The sequence below is a fragment of the Stenella coeruleoalba genome (genome assembly GCF_951394435.1).
Source record: "Stenella coeruleoalba genome assembly, chromosome: 2".
Taxonomy (NCBI): Eukaryota; Metazoa; Chordata; class Mammalia; order Artiodactyla; family Delphinidae; genus Stenella; species Stenella coeruleoalba.
Window position 1 is genome coordinate 9645569 of NC_137147.1, and position 20794 is coordinate 9666362.

At 46.5% G+C, this 20794-nt stretch overlaps 1 protein-coding gene across 1 annotated transcript; it reads right to left on the reverse strand.

Moving 5' to 3' along the window:
• Positions 1-2666: 2666 nt before the first annotated feature.
• Positions 2667-9447, reverse strand: LOC307181896 (serpin A3-8-like; the record flags this gene model as incomplete). The annotated part of the gene is given in 6 exon segments (XM_079912789.1): positions 2667-2710; positions 2934-3036; positions 4097-4247; positions 6785-6923; positions 6926-7057; positions 8741-9447. Coding segments are annotated over 6 exon segments (1221 nt in total). The 5' UTR covers positions 9393-9447.
• Between the last annotated feature and the right edge of the window lie 11347 nt (positions 9448-20794).

The window sequence follows — 20794 nt, forward strand, 5'->3', positions numbered from 1 at the left end:
GACATCACTACCTCAAAAAGATATCTGCGTTCCCATGTTGATTTCAGTATTATTCACAATAACCAAGTTATGGAAACAACCTAAGTATCTGTTTAAGTGTGAATGGATAAAGGAAATGGTACATAGATGGATGGATAGATGCATGCATGCATGCATAGATAGATAGAGATAGAGACTTAGATATAGATATATATGAGCATTATTAAGTCATAAGAAAGAAGGAAATCTTGACATTTGCTACATCATGGGTGGAACTTGACAGCATTACGCCAGGTAAAATAAGTCAGACAGAAAGAGACAAATACTGTAGGATATCACTTATATATGAAATAAAAGAAACAAACTCATAGAAGCAGAGAGTAGAATGTTGGTTGCAAAAAGCTGAGGAGTGGTGAAATGAGGAGATGTTAGTCAAAGGGTAGAAACTTCCAGTTGGAAGCTGAGTAAATTTTGGGATCTAGTGTACAGCATGGTAACCACAGTTAACAATATTGTATTTATGATTGAAAGTTGCTGAGAGAGTAGCTCTTAAATATACTTACCACACACAAAAATGATAATTATGTAGGGAGATGGAAGTATTAAGTGACCTTATTCATAAGATATAAGTGTATGAAGTCACTGCTTTGTACACAATAAACTTACACAATGTTACAGGTCCATTACATCTCAATAAAGCTGGAAAAGAAAGAAAATTATTGACATGCTTTACAAGACATGGTCTTGTCTCTGTTGGTCCCCTGAGTTCAGGAGGTACCCAAATTTCCCCCAGACTCTGTGATCAAGACCATAGGATCTTCTTCTGCTCCAGGAACACAGCACACTCTCTCTTCTTTCCTGACAGCAAGTCTCCTCCTCGTGTCTGTCTTCTCTGTACAGGACAGCATTTGAAGACAGTGCTTCCAGGAGGCCAAACTCAACTTCTCCAGCCTGGGCTCGATCCCTGAACTCACCAGCTATCTGTGTGTGCCCATCAGAGTGGCTGCCGCATCCACATTCACCGTCTCCTTCCCATCAGGCTGTGGGCTCTATGGAGGCAAATTCCAGTTTGACCTTCTCTACCCAGAATGTCCAGCGCCAGCCCAGTGCCTGCACGTGGAGGGCTTTAGATGTTGGCGGAATGACAGAGACTGAAGACATGTCTTTTCTTGTGTTGGTGCCTTTTCAGCCCTGGATTCCTTTCTGGTTAGTGATGGAGGGAATGGGTGACACAGGAACCAGGGAGTCGTTGCAGGTGGTCAGTATCGGAAGGCCCATCAAAGCCAACAGTAGGCGACCAGGAGGTAGGTGACCTCTTGGTTCCATGGGAAGGAGAAGAGGGACACTAAGCCCGAGGCTCAAAGATCTGGAACCCAGGTGCCCCCTCAGAGGAGGGCTCAGCCTTTCTCCAGTAACATCCAGACCCAGATGAGGATGAGCCCTGGGCTGAGGCACCATTCCTTGCACACCTGGACCCAGGGCAGGAGGGATGCAGCCCCGAGCCTCCTCCAGGGTGCTGCTAGGCAGGCCCAGCAAAGGGGCGAACAGCCACGAGCACCTGGGTTCCAGCAGGTGAGGAGTAATTCACACAAAAAGACGCTCTCAGAATGTACTGCCTCTGGAACCATCGGACTCAGGAGAAACATTTCAGTGACTTCCTGTCTTCTTACACATGTTCATGCATGTACACACACACACACAGAGTCTATCATTGATTCCACGGAACCACGCACCTGGGGTCCGAACCCAAATGTGTCCCCTTCCTGCTCCTCCTGCGGGGGGTCCTTCCTCAGGGGATGCTCTGTCGTCACCCAGGAGCCAAACCCAGATGCCCCCTTTTACTGCCATCTCCCTACATCCACTCACAGAAACATCGGTTCTCCTCCCAGCCTTCCACTCATCCCTGCTCTTCTGCTCCAGCTGGACCCACTTTGGCCCCATTTCCTGCAGCATCCCCTTTAATGTCCAGCCTGCATCCCTGTCCTGGCCCTGAATTGCTTCTCTACACAGCAGCTGGAGTCATCTTTCTACTATGCCAATCTGCTCAGAGAGACCCTCTGCTCAAATTCCTTTAAAGCTGCCTAGGACTCTATGGAACCTTTCCAGCATCCTTACTGGGCTGCCAGGCCCCCAGTGGTCCAGCGGCTCCATCATGGCCCCATCACCTCTGCAGGCCCTCCGCTTCCTGCTCCAGGTCTGCCCAGCTTCCTTCGGGTTCTTGAAAATGTCTTTCTCCTGCCAAGGACATTCTCCTCTCTGTTTACCTACCGCATTTTATTCTTCCTCTGATGGCAGTACAAAAAGCACCTCCTCCAGGAATGGCTCGCCGACTTCCCAGGCTGAGTTTGATCCCCTTCTGTCAGCCTCCAGAGCCTTGTTCCATCATCCAGGTTTCGCATCAGTTCCTAAGTCCCATGAGGGTCACTGCTGTGAAAATCTTTGAGGGCAGATTCATTCTGTGGTTTAGAGTGTTTCTCTGATCCAGGAGGTTGGGATAACATCCTGCCGGCAATAATTAGTAGCTGTGTGGCCTTGGGGGAAATGACTGAGCCTCTCTGTTCCTCAGTTTCCTAGGCGGTAAAATGGGATGAGTAACAGCAAGTATCTCACGTGATCATTTCAAGGACTAAACGGGTTATTCCAGGTAGAGGGCTGAGCAGGCTGCCTGGCAGAGAGATCTCAACCGTTCAGTTGTGGGTGACGTCATCATCTATGCTGGGAGCTGACCTTCCTGGAGAGGACACAGCCCCTGATCACATCAGGGACATGAAGAACCAAGTGGGTTCCTTTTTTTGCAGGTGTGTGTTTATGGACCTTTTGCTCCCATACCCCTGTTCTGGCTGCTGAGGGGGATCCTCTGTCAGGCGAGTATGTGGAACTCGTCAGGTGGTGGAGTAGCTCATCTGGGAACCTGGAAGTAGTTGGTCTCCCAGGTTGAGGAGACCTGCCCAAACTAGCAACGAATGCTTGTAAGGTTGAAGTCATCATCTTGATTCCAGTGGCAGCAGCTCCTTCCATGCCTTCCTCGCCCACATCAAGCATGGCCTGGCGGACCACCTGTGGAGACCCCAGAGCATTACCCACTGGACACAGGGGAGTAGGATGTGAGCAGCTGCCTGACCCCCACTAAGGGGACTGGCATTCATTCACCTGATGCTGTCTGTCACCGTGCTGTCAACCTGTTCAAGTTTGTCCTCGCAACAAACCCTCAGCTGGTTTGCAGTCATGATGCACAGATGTGCAAAGCGAGGCTGCGCGTGCTGGGCCCAGGGTCAGAGAGGCAAAGAGCAGGGGCTCCCTGATGTGGATCCCTCTCTGTCTGAGTCCAGAGACTGTGCTGCCCCAAAGCACCCCCTGGTATAGGGGGAGGGGCAAGGCAAGGCATTTTCTCACAGTCCGCTGTCCACAGTCCCTCCCTGTCGAAGCAGCAGATGGGTGGGCACTGCTTTTGCTCATCTCCTGCCCCAGTGGAAATGTCCCTGAGCCCTCGGCTACTTTGCGTAGGATGTGGCTTCCCATCCCTGGATCCCGCAGGCCCCTTGGCACATACGCCTCCTTTATCAGGTCCTTTGGCAGGTGGGGTGCAGGGGAGACCGCAGGGCTGCCCAGCCTCCCCCATTCACTCTGACTTCTCTGCTTCTAGGATTGCGGTACCAGGGCCTCTGGTATTCTTGTCTTGTGCTCTTAGGGTATTTCCATCACGATGGCCCTGTAGCCATTGTTAGTACCTATGACCTCTTACCTGCTCTGCTAGACTCTGCACGCTGGCTAAGAGCTATCACCCTCATTTACAGATGAAAAAACTGAGGGGTACGAGATTTTAAGTATTTGACTCTATAGGCAGTGAAGAGTAGAGCTTGGCATGGGGTCCACTGCTGATTTCAGATCTTTCCCAATGATAGACTTCCGGGTCACATTAGATTTCAGGGAAAGTGGGGACAGCTCCCCACCATGATTGTAACCCAGCTCTCCTGGGCTTAGGGAGTCCCAGGGGGGAGGAGTGAGTTATAGGAAATTCAATGAATTTGAAAATTCAAAATTAGCCAAACATCTACCTGTCTGTCACCATTCAAGCTCCTATAAGAAGGATGAATTGTCCAAAGTTTTAAAGACTCACCTCGGAAAGCCCCAGCTTGTTGACCTCTGTGATTCCTGACAGGTCAGACTCGTGGTTGAAGACTTTCTTAATACCCAGCTGGGAAACTATGTTTCTCAGCTTATAGTCGCTGGAGATGGAAAACCTTGGCAAGTTGAGTTCATCTATCCATCTAGGAAATGAGGAAAATAAACTGGAACTTCTGCTTGACTCAGAGCCCGCCTTTTCCCACCTCACAGCTTGGTCTTCTGTGGTTTCCGCTCCAGCTACTCCCTTCTCCCTGGAATAAGGACTCCTTTCCTCAGTTTCTAGACCCCTCGGGGTAGCTCTCCTTAATTCGTTAATTATCCATCATGTCGGCAGGTATCTAACGTGCTAGGCAGTGCACAAGGGCTGGGGCTGGGGCGGTGCCCGCATCTGGCCCTGCTTCTCCCTGTAAGCCCATAGGGCACGGGAAACACCCTCCTCCAACAGGGATTCCACAGCTTCTGGGAGACTGTGCTGGGGCGGCTGCTCCATGGGCACCAGGAAGGCTTCCTGCAGGAGGTGGCATGGAGCCTGTGTCCCGGAAGAGGGGACGGAGTGACTGGGTGAAGAGGAGTCCAGGAGGCAGGAGGATGCACTTGCAGGAAAGAGGGAAGAAAGAAGGGCTGCCCCACAGCACAGAGGCAGCCTGAGTGCAGGCAGTGGGGAGGGGAGGGGCCGGGAAGGGGCTCGGGCCGGACATGGAGGGCTGGGGGTTGCATTCAAGGGCCTTGGGGACCTGAATCAACCAATCCAACATCTCTATCTTGTCTTCCCAGGGAGCTCCTTGAGGGCAGGGATGCATCTGCTTCTGAGCAGAGGTGGCAGCAGGTTCTTGGAGCAACAGATGCCTCCTCTCTCTGTCTCTATTTCCCTTAAGACTCTTGTCACGGTGTCAGCTCTTACAGATGCCAAATACGAGGAGGCTGTGGCTCCCATTAAACGTTGAGTCCCTTGGGAGCAGGGAGGTACCTATTCCTCCTCATAGGCCATCTTTCCTCCCTCCCTCCCTCCCTCCCTCCCCCCGCCCTTTATCCATTCATTCAACAGATTCTTAGTGAGCGCCCTCCAAGGGCCAGGAATGTGTAGATGCTGGTTCCCCCAGTGCTTGTAAATCAAAGATGTCTGATGAATATTCTATCCACTTACAACTATTCACTGAGTCCCGCCCTGTGGTAGCTCTTGGTACTGGAGGAAGGAAAGAGTAGGGAAGGGAGTAGGCGCAGGGGGAGGGTGGGTCCTGTGTCCTGGAGTCTCCTGGGATCTGCAGTGAGGAGGGGCTGAGAGTCAGGCAGCCCCAAGGTGTGCAGCCCCCTGGACAGGGGTTGGGGAAGGGACTGCAGCCTCAATGTCACGTCTAGGCAGGTCTCTCATTCCTTGTGGTTTATAACGTACTTTCCACACCCGTGACCCCTAGGATCTGCATAGCTGCCCACAACCTTCCCTATCTCCGCTGCAGCAGACACTGCGCCCAGAAGTGCCTCTCCCTCTGCTGTCCCCCTTGTTATTGGTCTCCTGTGTCTGCACTCAGTTTATCCAGAGCCCGACCCCTTCCGCCCTTCCCGGTTCCTCCTGGTGTATCCCCAGCGGCTCCCCTGGGTGAGTGCACTGGGCACCTGGCTGGCCTCCCTGCCTCCATGCTGGTCCTCGGCTGTCTGTTCTCCACTGGACGACCTGGGTGATCCGTTTAAAACATGACTCAGATCGTTCACTCTTTGGCCCAAAACCTTGTGATGAGTCTCTATTTCCCTTAGAGGGGGGTGCGTCGAGGGGTCTGCAAGGCTCCAAGTGACCTGAATCCCTCCTGGGGTCCTGACTTCTCCCAACTTTCCCTCTCACTCCCTCTGCTCTGCTGCTCTGGCCTCACTAACCCTCAACTGCACCAGGCTCCCTCCTGTCTTACAGGTTTTGCACTGGCTGTTCCCTCAGCCAGGAATGCTTTTCCCCACCATATGCACATGGCTCAATCCCTCACCTCAAGCATCACCTAAGGGCCACCCTGCTTATAATCACAAGCTACTTGCGGGTCCCATTTTTTCATGATTTTACTGTGCTTTACTATCCCCACCTCCCCCTTTCTCCCCTCTCAAAGTAGCAAATAATTTACTACATTTATTTCCTGTCTGTCTCCTCCAACTGCAAAGTAAGTGCCCGTAGGGCAGGGAACTTACTGCTTTATTCGCTGACCTACCCTCAGAGTCTAAATTAGTCCCTCAGAGGTAGCTTGATCTTCATTCATTCATTCAATCAGCGCTGAATGGTTGAATGAATAAATGAGTGAATCAATGTTTAGTCCGTGCAAAGCTGATGCTCACGTCTGTCTCACCTGAGCCCCCACTGATCCCAGTCCCATCCGCCCCCCTCCACCTGCAAGAGGTGGAGCCACGGAGAGAACAGCATGAGTGTCGGGGGTTGTGTGAGGATCCTCAGGACTCAGCGCATGTCAGTGTCAGAGGAACCCTCAGCCCCGCCCCCTCTGATGTCATCATCTTAGAGAAGGAACAGCTCAGGCCCAGAGCCACGCAGGCAGCCAAGGGCAAGGTCAGCCCTGGACGGGCCCTCCCACCTCTGCCCCCGCCCCTGGACATTACTGAGGCCCGGGGGCTGCGGGTCCGGAGTCCTGGAAGAGGGGGAAGGGCCGAGAAGGCAGGTGGGCCCACAGCTCCGGGTGCTGGGGACAGTCACCTGGGCTGCAGGGAGTCTCTCCACCTCCTCAGCGTCTGTGGGAGCAGCTTGGCCTCCAGGTCGTGCATTTTGCCCTCGTCAGGGAGGATGAAGGCCGCGCTGTCGTCGCTGGTGTACCTGAGCTCCAGCGCGGTGCAGGCAGCTCCTCGTCCCGGAAGTAAGGCGTTTCCAGGCCCCCAGTGGTCATCATGGGCACCTCCACTGTCCTGTTCTTGTTCACGTGGAACTCTGACTTATAAGTACGGCTGGGATCAAAGGGCTTCTTCCACTGGGCTAGAGGTGGAGGGACAGGTGAGGGGTCTGTGGTGCAAGGGCTGCAGGTGTCTCACTCCTCTGCCCTGGTTCCTGAGCGGGGCAGACCCTCCCCGCACCAGCAGCCCCCCACGTGCCTCTAGGGATGGCCCTGCTAGGTTTGCACATATACCTGGCCAGGTGGGTAGGCCCTTGGGGACGGGGGTGAGCCCACAGGTCTGGATTGGGAAGGGGGACATGAAACAAACCTGGTTAATTGTGCTATGTGAGATACAAACAGGAACAGGACAGGGCAAGGGAGAGACGGGGTGAGGCTGGGACTGCAGAGAAATGGGAGCTCCTGGTCCTTAAAGGGAACAGTGTTAGTGACCAGTGATTAGTCACTGGCTTTGCAGGGAGGACACATGTCCTCGCAGCCTTGTGAGCCAGGCTGAAGCAGGAGCCACATGGGTACCAGGAGGGCAGGGCGGGGTCAGCAGAGGAGAGGGCTGGGGTCTCCCCGCAGGAGGATGGAGCATTCAGTGATGGGGGCTTCTTGGGGAGATTAGGGCCTTGGGGCTTCATGGAGTGTGTATCCACCCCCGCTTCCTGCTTTGTTTCCAGCCCTGCCTGTGTCCCCAGAGTTAGAGTCAGGAGCAGAGGGAATGCAGGGCTGGCTGGGGTGCCCCTGGTGGGGAGATCTGGGAGGAGAAAGTCCTAGACCAGGGCAGGGTTGTAGGAGAGGAAAGCACAGGAGACTGAAAGAATAAACATAGCGGGACAGGCCTGGATTCGTTTTCCAGAGAAATGGGATTCTACGCCTTCATTTACAGAGGAAAACACAGACCCAGGTGGACTGGCCACGGCTGCAGCCAGGAGCTCCCAGCACAGGGCTGACTTGTCTCCCCAGAGCTAGTGTCTCCTAGGCACGTGACCACCCCCTGACTCAATGATCGTTCCTTCCATCTTTATCTATGCCGTGTCCCTATTTGCACTGCTGGCTCTATGTGTGAAATCTATCTGCCTTCACTCTGATCCTTATGAGTTTCCAGGCTGAGGTTTGCAATCTTGAGTTTCTATCAATGGGACTGGGCACTGGGCCAGCTAGAATCTGGGAAAGAGTCTTTGCTCGATGCTGTCCTCTGAGTCTTCCCTCAGATGATGGCCTTGTCAGTTCCACCCTCATAGTCATGAAAGAGCACAACTGAAGGTCCTTGTGTTGGCCAGGCTGCTCAGAGGCTGTCACACTGTGACGACGGCCACCAGCCTCACCTCAACCACCAGAGACTAAGTCCCCTTAGACGGAGCCGGTCAGACACAGCCCACAGTGTACACAGCTGAGGCCTTCCTGAGCGTGTCCGAAAGCATCTCATTAGGGAGGAACCTGGAGTTCCCGGCCACCCTGGAGAGAGCTGAGAGGAAAACTCCTTCCTTCTGGCAGCCGGGCAAGTTTAAATCAGAATAAAAAGTCTCCCTCTGGCTCAGACAAAGGGTTAGTGGCTCCCCTGCACTTAAGTCCCGCACAGTCAGCTGTGGTTTAGAAAACCCCGAAATAGACAAAGCCTATGATCGAGGCAGAGCCTTGGAGCCCAAGCCCCCCTCAGCCAGGAGCAGCCTGCTCTGTAATGTTTTACCGAACGACACAGTTGGCAAGGCTGGACAGAAATAGCCCTGAAGACACAAAACCAGAAGTGTGTTTCCTTCTGAATTAAACAGGGCACCCACCTTTAAAGTAGACGTAATTCACCAGGACCATCACTGTGCTCTGGGAAACATTTTTGAACAGCTCCACGATTTTCCCCTGCGTTTTATTCCTCACATAGTCATTGATGAGCTTCTTGGCAGTGTCGGAATCCCGGAAGTCAGTGGAGAAGGCCTCGGAGGCACACAGTGCCCGGGCATCTTCCCTGAATTTGTCCAGAAGCTTCAGCTGCTCCTGGACGAACATGGCGTTGCCCACGCTCAGCTGCAGCTGGTCGCTGGGTCGGCCGAGCGTCAGCAGGAAGTGCTGGAAGCCCTGGTGGATTTCTGTCTCGGGGGTCTCTGTGAGGTTGAACTTGAGGCCTTCCAGGGTCTCCGTCAGGGTGGGTCCGCGGGCCCCCAGGGACAGGAAGGCCAAGGCCATGGAGACGCTCAGGGGCGAGAAGATGACATTCTCATTGGAGGTCTTCAAAGCCAACTGCTTGTAGAGGCTGAAGGCGAAGTCGGTGTTGCTGGAGACGAATGTGTGGTCGTCCACAGGTGCCCCTTTGTGTTGGTCCTCTGGGGTCACATCCTCCGGGTCAAGCCTGCTGCCTGGGAGGCAGTGGACACTGGAGCAGAGCCCAGCCACCAGGAGCCCCAGAGCCAGGAGGGGGGACATTCCCTCTGCCCTCATCTCTGAAAAGCAAAGCTCCTTTAAGTCTCGTGTGTCAGATGATGTCCCAACCACCACCCAGTGTCCCCACGTGGTCTCTGTTCTCTCTGCCTCTGCTGCTTTGTGGCCTCCCAGTTCTAGGCACCCTCCTGGGCTCCCAACATACACGAGGAGGCTTTGGGCTCCCTCTCACCCTTTGAAGCGAGTCTTGTAATTGTTACCAATTTCCCCAATGGAGAAACTGGGCACAGAGAGGGAAAGGGGCTTTTCCAAGGTCACCCAGCAAGGAAGTAGAGGAGCGAGGCTGAGAAGCCTGGGTTGCCTGGCTCCAGGGGGGAGCTGGTGATGGGTGTGAGGTGCTGTCCAGTGAGAACCCATCCCCCTCCTGCTGGGAGAGCAGCCACCGTCAGAGGGGACTAGGCAGCAGGGCCTCCGTTTCCACTATGTCCCCTGTCTGCCCCCCAGAATGGAGCCCTGGACTTAGAGGACACAGCACCTCTCCTGGCCTCTTGATGACAAGTGTGTGACATTAGGGGGGCACTCTCATTGTGATACCTCGTTGCAGTGAGGGTTCAGTGAGAGAGGCCCCCACAAGCAGCGGGGCCAGCGCTGGAGCCTAGGTGGCCCTGATCAGTGTTGCTGTAAAGAACAAGGAGGGTAGAGTGTTCTCTTCAGCCCCTGGCAGGTGGACACATGGTGGTTGATTCCACCATAAACCTGTAAAGGCCTCCTAGTGGGGAGAAGCAGCGTGGTCTCAGAGTGTCAGAGACCTGGACAAGGATTCCATTTTGACCACTAGTGAGTGCTGTGTGGTGACAAACAAGTGACTGAGCCTCTCTGAGCCTCAGGTCCCATCTCTGTCCATGTTGAATGGCTCAGGTGACATAAAGTATGAAGGTGCTGGGTTCATAAGAGGAGTTCCAGAGGTGTCATCTCCTCCACATGCCACCCTCTCTAGGACCCTACAAGCCAGAGCTGTGATCCCTGAAGACAGGGGACAGAGGACAGAGCTACTGCATGAAAGTCCGAGAGAGGCTGAGCTCAAAGCTGGAGGCCTCAGCAAACAGAACTGCTTACCTTCAGCCTCTGGCCCCTCATCTCAGAGTTCAAAGGAGAAAGGACTGCTGGGGGGGAGGGGAGGAGAGAGGAAGAGAGAGAGAAAAGATGCAGAGGAGAGGGATGAGAGGGGTGAGGAAGGGGGAGTGAAGGGGAGGGAGCTGAGCTGAGGCCAGTGGAAAGGTCTTAGGACAAGCCTGGGGACAGAGGCGATCAATTGCCCCAACTTTTAGTTTACTCAGGGCCAATGCAGTCGTTTCTTTCAAAAAGAGTTAAACGTTTTCCTCCAAAATTATTCCTGGAGAAATAGTGCTTTGTTATTTGGCTGGATTGGAGAGCTGGCTCTGTTTCTGAGCAGTCTGTCTTTTCAGTTGCTGGACAGACGCACCTTCCTGTCTGCTTGACCGGGGACCCTATAGGGGCCGTGGAGCCCAGGAAACTCCCCTAGAGGCCCCGCAGCCTCTGCCCAGAGGGACACTGTGCACTAATTCCATCCACCCGGCTCTCTGAGAGCATCACCTGTGCCAGGCAAGGAGAGGCACTGCACGGCCCTCGGGAAGTTCTGACCCTGACGGTGGATGCACAGCTGTATGGGGTGCACAGCTGGCTCGAATCAGAATCCCACAGAGTCAAAGGCCGAAATATTCCCAGAAGACCTGGTAGCATGTCCCTCACTTTGCAGGATGAAAACAGACCCAGAGAGAGGACTGGTCTTCAGACGGGGCAGAACACTCCCAGCATCGGACATAAGTCCCCCCACCTCCCTCCTGCCTCACGTTCCACAGGCCCCGTACAGGGTCCTAGAACCACCGTGGAAAGGGGGTCCCTTTGCTCTCAGTGTGGGAGCATCACGGATTAACTGCCTGGGAGAGCGGGACGTGGGGAGTGGATCCAGAGCCGCCACCTGCCCGGGATGCTGGATTCTCATGGGTGCTGCTGTCTATTTATCCCGCAAAGATCTCCTCCCCTGCTTGCGAGATGTCTGCGGGGACAACACAGTGTTCTGTCCTCAGACTGGAAATGGGCGATGACCATTCCTGGTAACAGGATTTATTACATCTATTTGAACAACCTTGTTACAGAAATCGCTAACGTTTTGTCTCTTAAAAGAAAACTGAAAATAAACAAATAAAAAAAATTTCCCTTGAGAGTGTTTTCTCCTGTTAAGAAAACTCATTTAAGTATGTGTGAAAGCTCAGAATATAAAAATAAGGGACATTGAAAAATATACCTGACTATTGAGCTTTAAAATAATATATTGGTCTTGTTAGTTTTCCCCATGTTTATGATAACTTCACTGAGAACCACATAAAAACCCAGAGAATATAGAGAAGGACATTGGGAAATATGCCCTAGAATTGTGTCACTCTGGGACAGCCCCACCAAACATTATGCTGTGTTTCTTTTATAAGTCACTCTGCTTTGATTTGTGTATGTGTGTGCACCTGTCTGTATGTGATAGGAATGTCCAAACACAAACTCAGATATGTGTTTAATAGGTAATGCGCTTTTTCTACAGCTCTATTTACATTCCCAGAGAGGGAGTGTGAGCCGGAAGGCCTCCGTGCTGAGTGTTGAGAGCGCAAGTGTCAGGGTTCTCTGGTCTCTGGCGCCATCTGTCTTTGGAGGCCTGCTGTGTCTGGGCCTTTGTCCTTACCCCCTCACTATCGGTTCACCCTAAGAGCTGGTTGACCTTCATCCCTGGCCTTGAGGTCTCCTTAGATTTCTCTTTGAGCTAATCCCAGGCCTTTCTAGAGCTCAAGGGAAAATCCTTCCCTTTTATCCCTCTTAGTCACAACCCTCCCTCCATGACAACTCTTGACAGACCTCTGTGACCCCTGGGGGTTCCACCAAGCATGGTTTGGAAACCACTGGCTTAGTGGTGAGGGTATGGCTTTAGCCTGAATACCTGAATCAAGAAAGTACTACTCACCAGGTGTGACCTCAAACAATTTACTGTAAATCCCTCAACATTAATCTCCTTGCCTCTGAAGTGCAGGTACAAAATTTCCCTGACCGAGGTGTCTATAAATATTAAGTGTAATAATACTAAGTGGAAGCTCTAGTAGGACAGGATTTGGTTGGAGGGCTGTACAGCGCTTCCCTCTTTTACTACTTAGTAAATATTTGTTGACAGTAAAGCATTGATGTGACTAAGAAGATTTTGGTCCCATCCTTCCTGAAATGACAATTTATGTCCTTTCAAACACCAAATAGTTCCAGAATAGTTACGTATTTTTAAGCTACACAGTATCCAAAAATATAGTGGCTGAAACAAGACTGCAGTTTATTTCCATCTCATGTAGGTCCAGATGCCGGCAGTGGGTTGACATGGTGGTCCCACCATGTCAGGACTCAGGCTTCTTCTATCTTGTTGCTCCACCATCCCTCACGTTTATTTGCCATGTCCCAGATGGGTCGTTGCTGTGTCCACCTTCCAGGTAAGGACAAGAGGGGAAGGCAAAAGCACATCCTTTTCTTTGAATGGAATGTTCTAGATGTTGTCTATGTAATTTCCACTTCTGTTCCACCAGCCAGAGTTTGGTCGTATGGTCACACCTATTGCAAAGTTGCAAAGGAAGCTGCCCAGTGCAGTCAATATTCTACATTGGGTGCCATGTCTTAGCTAGAAATTGGGAGGGGAGAGAAAATGAGAATGGACGTTAGGCATCACTACTAACATTGGCCCAACATTTCCCCTGAGTGTTCCCAAATTCTCTGGCCCCAGGAGAGCCTTCATTTTCCTTAAAACTGAAATGACTTAGTCTGAACCTCCAGTCAGTGTGAAGGCAGAAAATTTTTCTACTTTTTCCAAGTAACTCTGAGGATGTTTGAAGCGGTCCCCTCCAGGTCGTCTCTGTACAGGCCACTGAGGCTACAGGATCACTGAAGGATATTTACCTCCTGAGTCAGCAATCTTTTTTGAATATTCCCTCCTCTGAGTCCAGGGGACCCTGGCAATATTTCTGGACCACACAAAAGGGAAAAAAAAAGAGAAATTAATGGCATACTTGTGTCTTAAGAGATACCCCTGCCCATAGGGATAGAGCTTTGACACACAGGGATATTGGCTCGGTGCTTTGTGACAGCCTGGAGGGGTGGGATAGGGAGGGTGGGAGGGAGGGAGACGCAAGAGGGAAGACATATGGGAACATATGTTTATGTATGACTGATTTACTTTGTTATAAAGCAGAAACTAACACACCATTGTAAAGCAATTATACCCCAATAAAGATGTTAAAAAAAAAAAATGTGGTCTGCAGACCAACAACAGAGAGCTTGTAGAAAGGCAAACTCTTGGGACATACTCCAGACCTACTAATACGGAATCTGTCTCCTGATAATCTCCCCAAGTATTCATATAGACCTTACAGGCTGATGGGGCACAGCCAAGTAGCCTAAGCAGGTTGAGGGGAGCAGAATGCGCTGACTATGAAAACACAGAAGCCTGCAACAAGACGAGTTTTTTTAGAGTCTTAGGAATTGCGGTTTGGAAGATACCAATTCAGATAAAACCAAAAGAGTGTTCCAAGGAAGAGAAAGAGTCAGGAACTTAGGGCTTCCCTGGTGGCGCAGTGGTTGAGAGTCCACCTGGTGATGCAGGGGACACGGGTTCGTGCCCCGGTCTGGGAGGATCCTACATGCCGCGGAGCGGCTGGGCCCATGAGCCATGGCCGCTGAGCCTGTGCGTCCGGAGCCTGTGCTCCGCAACGGGAGAGGTCACAGCAGTGAGAAGCCCACGTACCTCAAAAAAAAAAAAAAAAAAAAAAAGAGTCAGGAGCTTATAAAGACAAAACCCACAAGGCTGTTAATGTTATCTGGCAAGAATTTTGATTGACTTTGACAAAAGAAAGGAAATCATTGTCCTTAAGAGATAGGTTGTCATGATTTTTTAAGGGTAAGGTTCCAATAAGTAGATAGGTCGTCACAAATTACTTTAGGATAAGGGTCTGATATGTATCTTGAGTCTGAAGACTGGGCAGATGTTCTAGATGTCGATATTAAGAAAATAATTGGTCAAAGTTCAGAACCCATTTGAGCAGAGACGTGCATAAGTCACAATTCTGAATTCTTGACTTTCCGTTCACATTTCCCCCTTGCGTTCGAGATCTTTTGGGGGAAAGCACTGGTGATCGACCATTTGTTTACTTGGCATCAGCGTGGACTTCTTTGGTGCTGAGAAGACTTATTCCCAGAGAATCATGTCCCATGGAGGAGGAGAAGAGGTGGTTGTGCAGGAGACATGCTTTTAGAGAGCTTATGGCCACATTTGAGCAATAAGGGGCCATCTAGGAAGTAAGTCTTAGGCAGCACTCAATAGAGGAGAAATTCATGGCTCTCCATTAGGAGGAATCTTATGGGAGTCATCAGTCACCTCCAGATGTCAAACTATCATTATTCCCTTGGAGGCTGTCATAGTACAACAGTGGGAGATATAAAACATAAGAAGTTGAAAACCAACAGAGAACAAATTAGAAAAATGATTAGCATGACTAGTTGCAATCTTGATTAAAATGAGGCACCAAGTCCAGCTGAAAAAGATTTCTAGATGTCAAGGTTTAAGTCTCTTTTTGCGGTTTAAAATGTCTCTGATGATGGCATCGTGCATTTAGGTAATCGTTCTGAGTGACTTATACAGCAACAGGCACAGGATTGTCTATACATGAGCTATTATGGTGATTTCCCTGAGGTTTATATCAAGCTGTACAATTTTAGCTTACCTGGCTTCAGAAAAAGGGCAGTTTTATTTCTCAATGATTCCAAGTCAAAAAGATTAGAGGAAAAACTGGAAACTGTACTTTGGAGAGTCAGAGCCAGATATTGGAGGAAACTAGAAGAATTCAGGATCTAGTTCAGTTTACAGGTAAATACCAAAACATCAAAGACAGTTAACAGCACCAGAATCTATTATCCACAAAGGTACCTTACTGAAACATAATTTTTCTCTCTAAAATCACCCTTATCCTACCAAATATTGCCAAGTTAAGATTAATTTTTAGTTAACATAAGTCTGGGATCAATAAACTTGTCCTGTTTCTTTATTTATGTGTAACAAAAATAGCAACTGATCACATAAGCTCTTTTAAATCTGCTTTCCTGGAACTTTTCATTAGGAATCTCAGAATGAACCTTTAAGGTCCTCTCAAGCCCAGTAAAGCCAAGTCATATACTTGCCATCAGACTTTGCCTGCAATACCTATAGATTTAGGTGAATCCCTCCCTTCTTGAGATCCCCCAAATATCTTGAGCTTCCTGCAATTGCCAGGAAGTGACCTTGCTTACTCACCTGATTAGACAGCTGGGAACCCTGTGAGCAAAGCACCAGACTGTTTTTCCAAGGGGATTGTTGACTACATAAAGTCAATCTTAGTTCCTTAAAGCTGGATGGTAATATCTGAATTTATGCATACTCTTAAATATGGCATTCCAAACAAAGCCTTGGTAATAAATCAATGTTTTTCCAATTGTGTCCTGTTCTAAAGAGAGCAGATTATTTTGAATTTATGTAAATGACTAAATTGCCATGAAAATAAGAATAGTCATTAAGAGTTTCTGAGTCCTGGAGAGTTCAGATGGGGAGAAAAAATAATGTTTCATCTTTGCTTACAAAGCTATACAATATCAAAATGCTGCAAGTCATAGATGTCTTGAGAGAAGAGGGTTCCTTAAATCTGGTAGAATGAAACATTAAAAAATAGGGAATATTTAAACCAAAAAGTCATACAAATTATTATCATCTTCATCAGTTCACTCATTCCCATGAATTTAATTCTTGATTTTGATCTTTTTCCCCAGTTTTATGAAGCCATCAGTTTCTCCATTCGAGTTCTGTAAACTCTTATCCAGTTCAGTGATATGATCTGAAAGTTTATCAGAAAACTATACTCCAGAGAAAGTATCGGAGTCCTTCCTATGAATGTCTCTGAAGGTGAAACATATTTGTAAAAGCAGCAGTGTAAACAATAACTCTCTGTAAATGAAAAAAGACTTAAAAATACCCAATATTTAAGATCTGAGAGTTTGTTATAATGAAACTGACAAGAAAATTTGGCATTTCTGTGACACAACATTGGAAGAAAGGAACTAGATTTATGACTGATAACATTATACCAGGATGTATTACTTTTCCAAGAATTTTGCATAGTTTCTGAAACAAAACAAGTTTTTTTTCAAGCTATCAAAAGATTTGGTGAAACTATTTTAAAGTAGTTATACCAAAATACACAATTATTCTTAGAGTTCACCTAAAAACTCTCATCCCATTTACATTTAATTTACTTATGAAAATTTTATCACACCAAGTTATATTTCTTGCTAACAAATTTTATATTAAAATTGGGTTCACTAAAAGTATTATACTTAATGTTGATAACTCTAAAGACACAACCATATTAATTAAACTAACAAACTTAAATTAGCTTTTTAAAAAATTTTTATTGGAGTATAGTTGATCTAAATGTTGCATTAGTTTCAGGTGTACAGCAAAGAGAATCAGTTATACATATACATATGTCTACTCTTTTTAAGATTCTTTTCCCACATAGGCCATTACAGAGTACTGAGTAGAGTTCCCTGTGCTATACAGTAGATCCTTATTAGTTATATATTTTATATATAGTAGTGTGTATATATCAATCCCAACCTCCCAGTTTATCCCTTACCCCCTGGTAACCATAAGTTTGTGTTCTACATCTGTAATTCTATTTCTGTTTTGTAGATCAGTTCATTTGTACCCCTTTTTTTAGATTCCACATATAAGCAATATCATATATGATGTTTGTCTTTCTCTGTCTGACTTACTTCACTCACTATGAAAATCTCTAGGTTCATCCATGTTGCTGCAAATGGCATTATTTCATTTTTTATGGCTGAGTAATATTCCATTGTATATATATACACCACATCTTTATCCATTCCTCTGTTGATGGACATTTAGGTTGCTTCCATGTCTTGGCTATTGTAAATAGTGCTGCAATGAACATTGGGGTACATACATCTTTTCGAATTATGGCTTTCTCCAGATATATGCTCAGGAGTGGGATTGCTGGATCATGTAGTAGCTCTATTTTTAGTTTTTTAAGGAACCTCCATACTGTTCTTCATAGTGGCTGTACCAATTTACATTCCCACCAACAGTGATGAGGGTTCCAGCATTTATTGTCTGTAGATTTTTTGATGATGGCCATACTGACCAGTGTGAGGTGATGACTCATTGTAGTTTTGATTTTCATTTCTCTAATAGTGATGTTGAGCACATTTTCATGTGCTTTTTAGCTACCTGTATGTCTTCTTTGGAGAAATGTCTATTTAGATCTTCTGCCCATTTTTTTGATTGCGCTGTTTGTTCTTTTGATACTGAGCTGTATGTTCGTATATTTTGGAGATTAATTCCCTGTCAGTTGCTTCATTTGCAAATATTTTCTCCCATTCTGAGGGTTGTCTTTTCATTTTGCTTATGGTTTCCTTTGCTCTGAAAAAGATTTTAAGTTAATTAGGTCCCTCTTATTTATTTTTGTTTTTATTTTCATTAATCTAGGAGGTGGATTGAGAAATATCTTGCTGCAATTTATGTCAAAAATGTTCTGCCTATTTTTCCTCTAAGAGTTTTATAGTATCCAGGCTTATATTTAGGTCTTTAATCCATTTTGAGTTTATTTTTGTGAATAGTGTTAAGAAGTGTTCTAATTTCATTCATTTACATTTAGCTGTCCAGTTTTTCCAGCACCACTTATTGAAAAGACTGTTTTCTCCATTGTATATTCTTGCCTCCTTTGTCATAGATTAGGTGACCATAGCTGCATGGGTTTATCTCTGGGCTTTCTATCCTGTTCCATTGATCTATATTTCTGTTTTTTGTGCCAGTACCATACTGTTTTGATGACTGTAGTTTTGTAGTATAGTCTGAAGTCAGGGAGTTTGAGTCCTCCAGCTCTTTTTCTTTATCAAGATTGCTTTGGCTAATCGGGGTCTATTGTGTTTCCATACAAATTGTAAAAATTTTTGTTCTAGTTCTGTGAAAAATGCCATGGGTAATTTGATAGGGATTGCATTGAATCTATAGATTGCTTTGTGTAGTATAGTCATTTTCACAATATTGATTCTTCCAATCCAAGAACATGGTATATCTCTCCCTCTGTTTGTGTCATCTTTAATAACTTTCATCAGTATGTTATAGTTTTCTGAGTACAGGTCTTTTGCCGCCTTAGGTAGGTTTATTCCTAGGTATTTTATTCTTTTTGATGCAATGGTAAATGTGATTGTTTCCTTGATCTCTCTTTCCGATCTTTAATTGTTAGTGTATAGGAATGTCAGAGATTTCTGTGCATTAATTTTGTATCCTGCAACTTTACCAAATTCACTGGTGAGCTCAAGTAGTTTTCTGGTGGCATCTTTAGGATTTTCTATGAATAGTATCATGTTATCTGCAAACAGTGACAGTTTTACTTCTTCTTTTCCAATTTGTATCCCTTTTATTTCTTTTCCTTCTCTGATTGCCATGGCTAGGACTTCTAAAACTATGTTGAATAAGACTGGCAAGAGTGGACATTCTTGTCTTGTTCCTGATCTTAGAGGAAATGCTTTCAGTTTTTCACCATTGAGAATGATGTTTGCTGTGGCTTTGTCATATATGACCTTTAATATGTTGAGGTAGGTTCACTCTAAGTCCATTTTCTGGAAAGTTTTTATCATAAATGGGTTTTGAATTTTGTCAAAACACTTTTTCTGCATCTCTTGTGATGATCATATGCGTTTTATTCTTCAATTTGTTGATGTGGTGTATCACATTGATCGCTTTGCAAATATTGAAAATCCTTGCATCCCTGGGAGAAATTCCACTGATCATGGTGTATGATCCCATTAATGTGTTGTTGGATTTGGTTTGCTATTATTTTGTTGAGGTTTTATGTGTCTATGTTCATCAGTGATATTTGCCGGTAATTTTCTTTTTTTGTGATATCGTTGTCTGGTTTTGGTATCAGGGTGATGGTGGCCTCATAGAATGAGTTTGGGGGTGTTCCTTCCTCTGCAAATTTTTGGAAGAGTTTGAGAAGGGTAGATGTTAACTCTTCTCTAAATGTTTGGTAGAATTCCCCTGTGAAGCCATCTGGTCCTGGACTTTTCTTTGTTGGAAGAATTTTAATCACACTTTCAATATCAGTGCTTGTGATTGGTCCATTCATATTTTCTATTTCTTCCTGGTTCAGTCTTAGAAGGTTGTACTTTTCTAAGAATTTGTCCATTTCTTCCAGGTTGTCCATTTTATTGGTTTATAGTTGCTTGTAGTAGTCTTTTATGATCTTTTGTATTTCTGTGATGTCCGTCGTAACTTTTCCTTTTCTATTTCTAATTTTATTGATTTGAGTCTTCTCCCTTTTTTTCTTGATGAGCCTGGCTAAAGGTTTATCAATTTTGTTTATCTTCTCAAAGAACCAGCTTTTAGTTTCATTGATCTTTACTATTGTTTTCTTTGTCTCTATTTCATTTATTTCTGTTTTGATCTTTATGGTTTCTTTCCTTCTACTAACTTTGGGTTTTGTTTGTTCTTCTTTCTCTAGTTGCTTTAGGTGTAAGATAGGTTGTTTATTTGAGATTTTTCTTGTTTCTTGAGGTAAGATTGCATTGCTATTAACTTCCCTCTTATAACTGATTTTGCTGCATCCCATAGGCTTTGGATCATCGTGTTTTCATTGTCATTTGTCTCTAGGTATTTTTTTATTTCCTCTTTGATTTCTTCAGTGATCCATTGGTTATTTAGTAATATACTTTTTAGCCTCCATGTGTTTGTATTTTCTACCATTTTTTTCCCTGTAATTGATTTCTAATCTCATAGTGTTGTGGTCAGAAAAGATGATTGATAGATTTCAATTTTCTTAAATTTACCAAGGCTTGATTTGTGACCCAAGATGTGATCTATCCTGGAGAATGTTCCATGTGCACTTGAGAAGAAAGTGTATTCTGCTGCTTTCGGATGGAATGTCCTATAATTATCAATCAAGTCTATCAGGTCTAATGTGTCATTTAAGACTTGTGTTTCCTTATTAATTTTCTGTCTGGATGATCTGTCCATTGGTGTAAGTGGGTTGTTAAAGTCCCACACTATTATTGTGTTACTGTCGATTTCCCTGTTATGGCTGTTAGCATTTGCCTTATATATTGAGGTGCTCCTATGTTGGGTGCATAAATATTTATAATTGTTATGTCTTTTTTTTTAATTGAACCCTTGATCATTATGTAGTGTCCATCCTTGTCTCTTGTAACAGTCTTTATTTTAAAGTCTATTTTGTCTGATATAAGTATTGCTACTCCAACTTTCTTTTTGCATGCAATATATTTTTTCATCCCCTCACTTTCTGTCTATATGTATC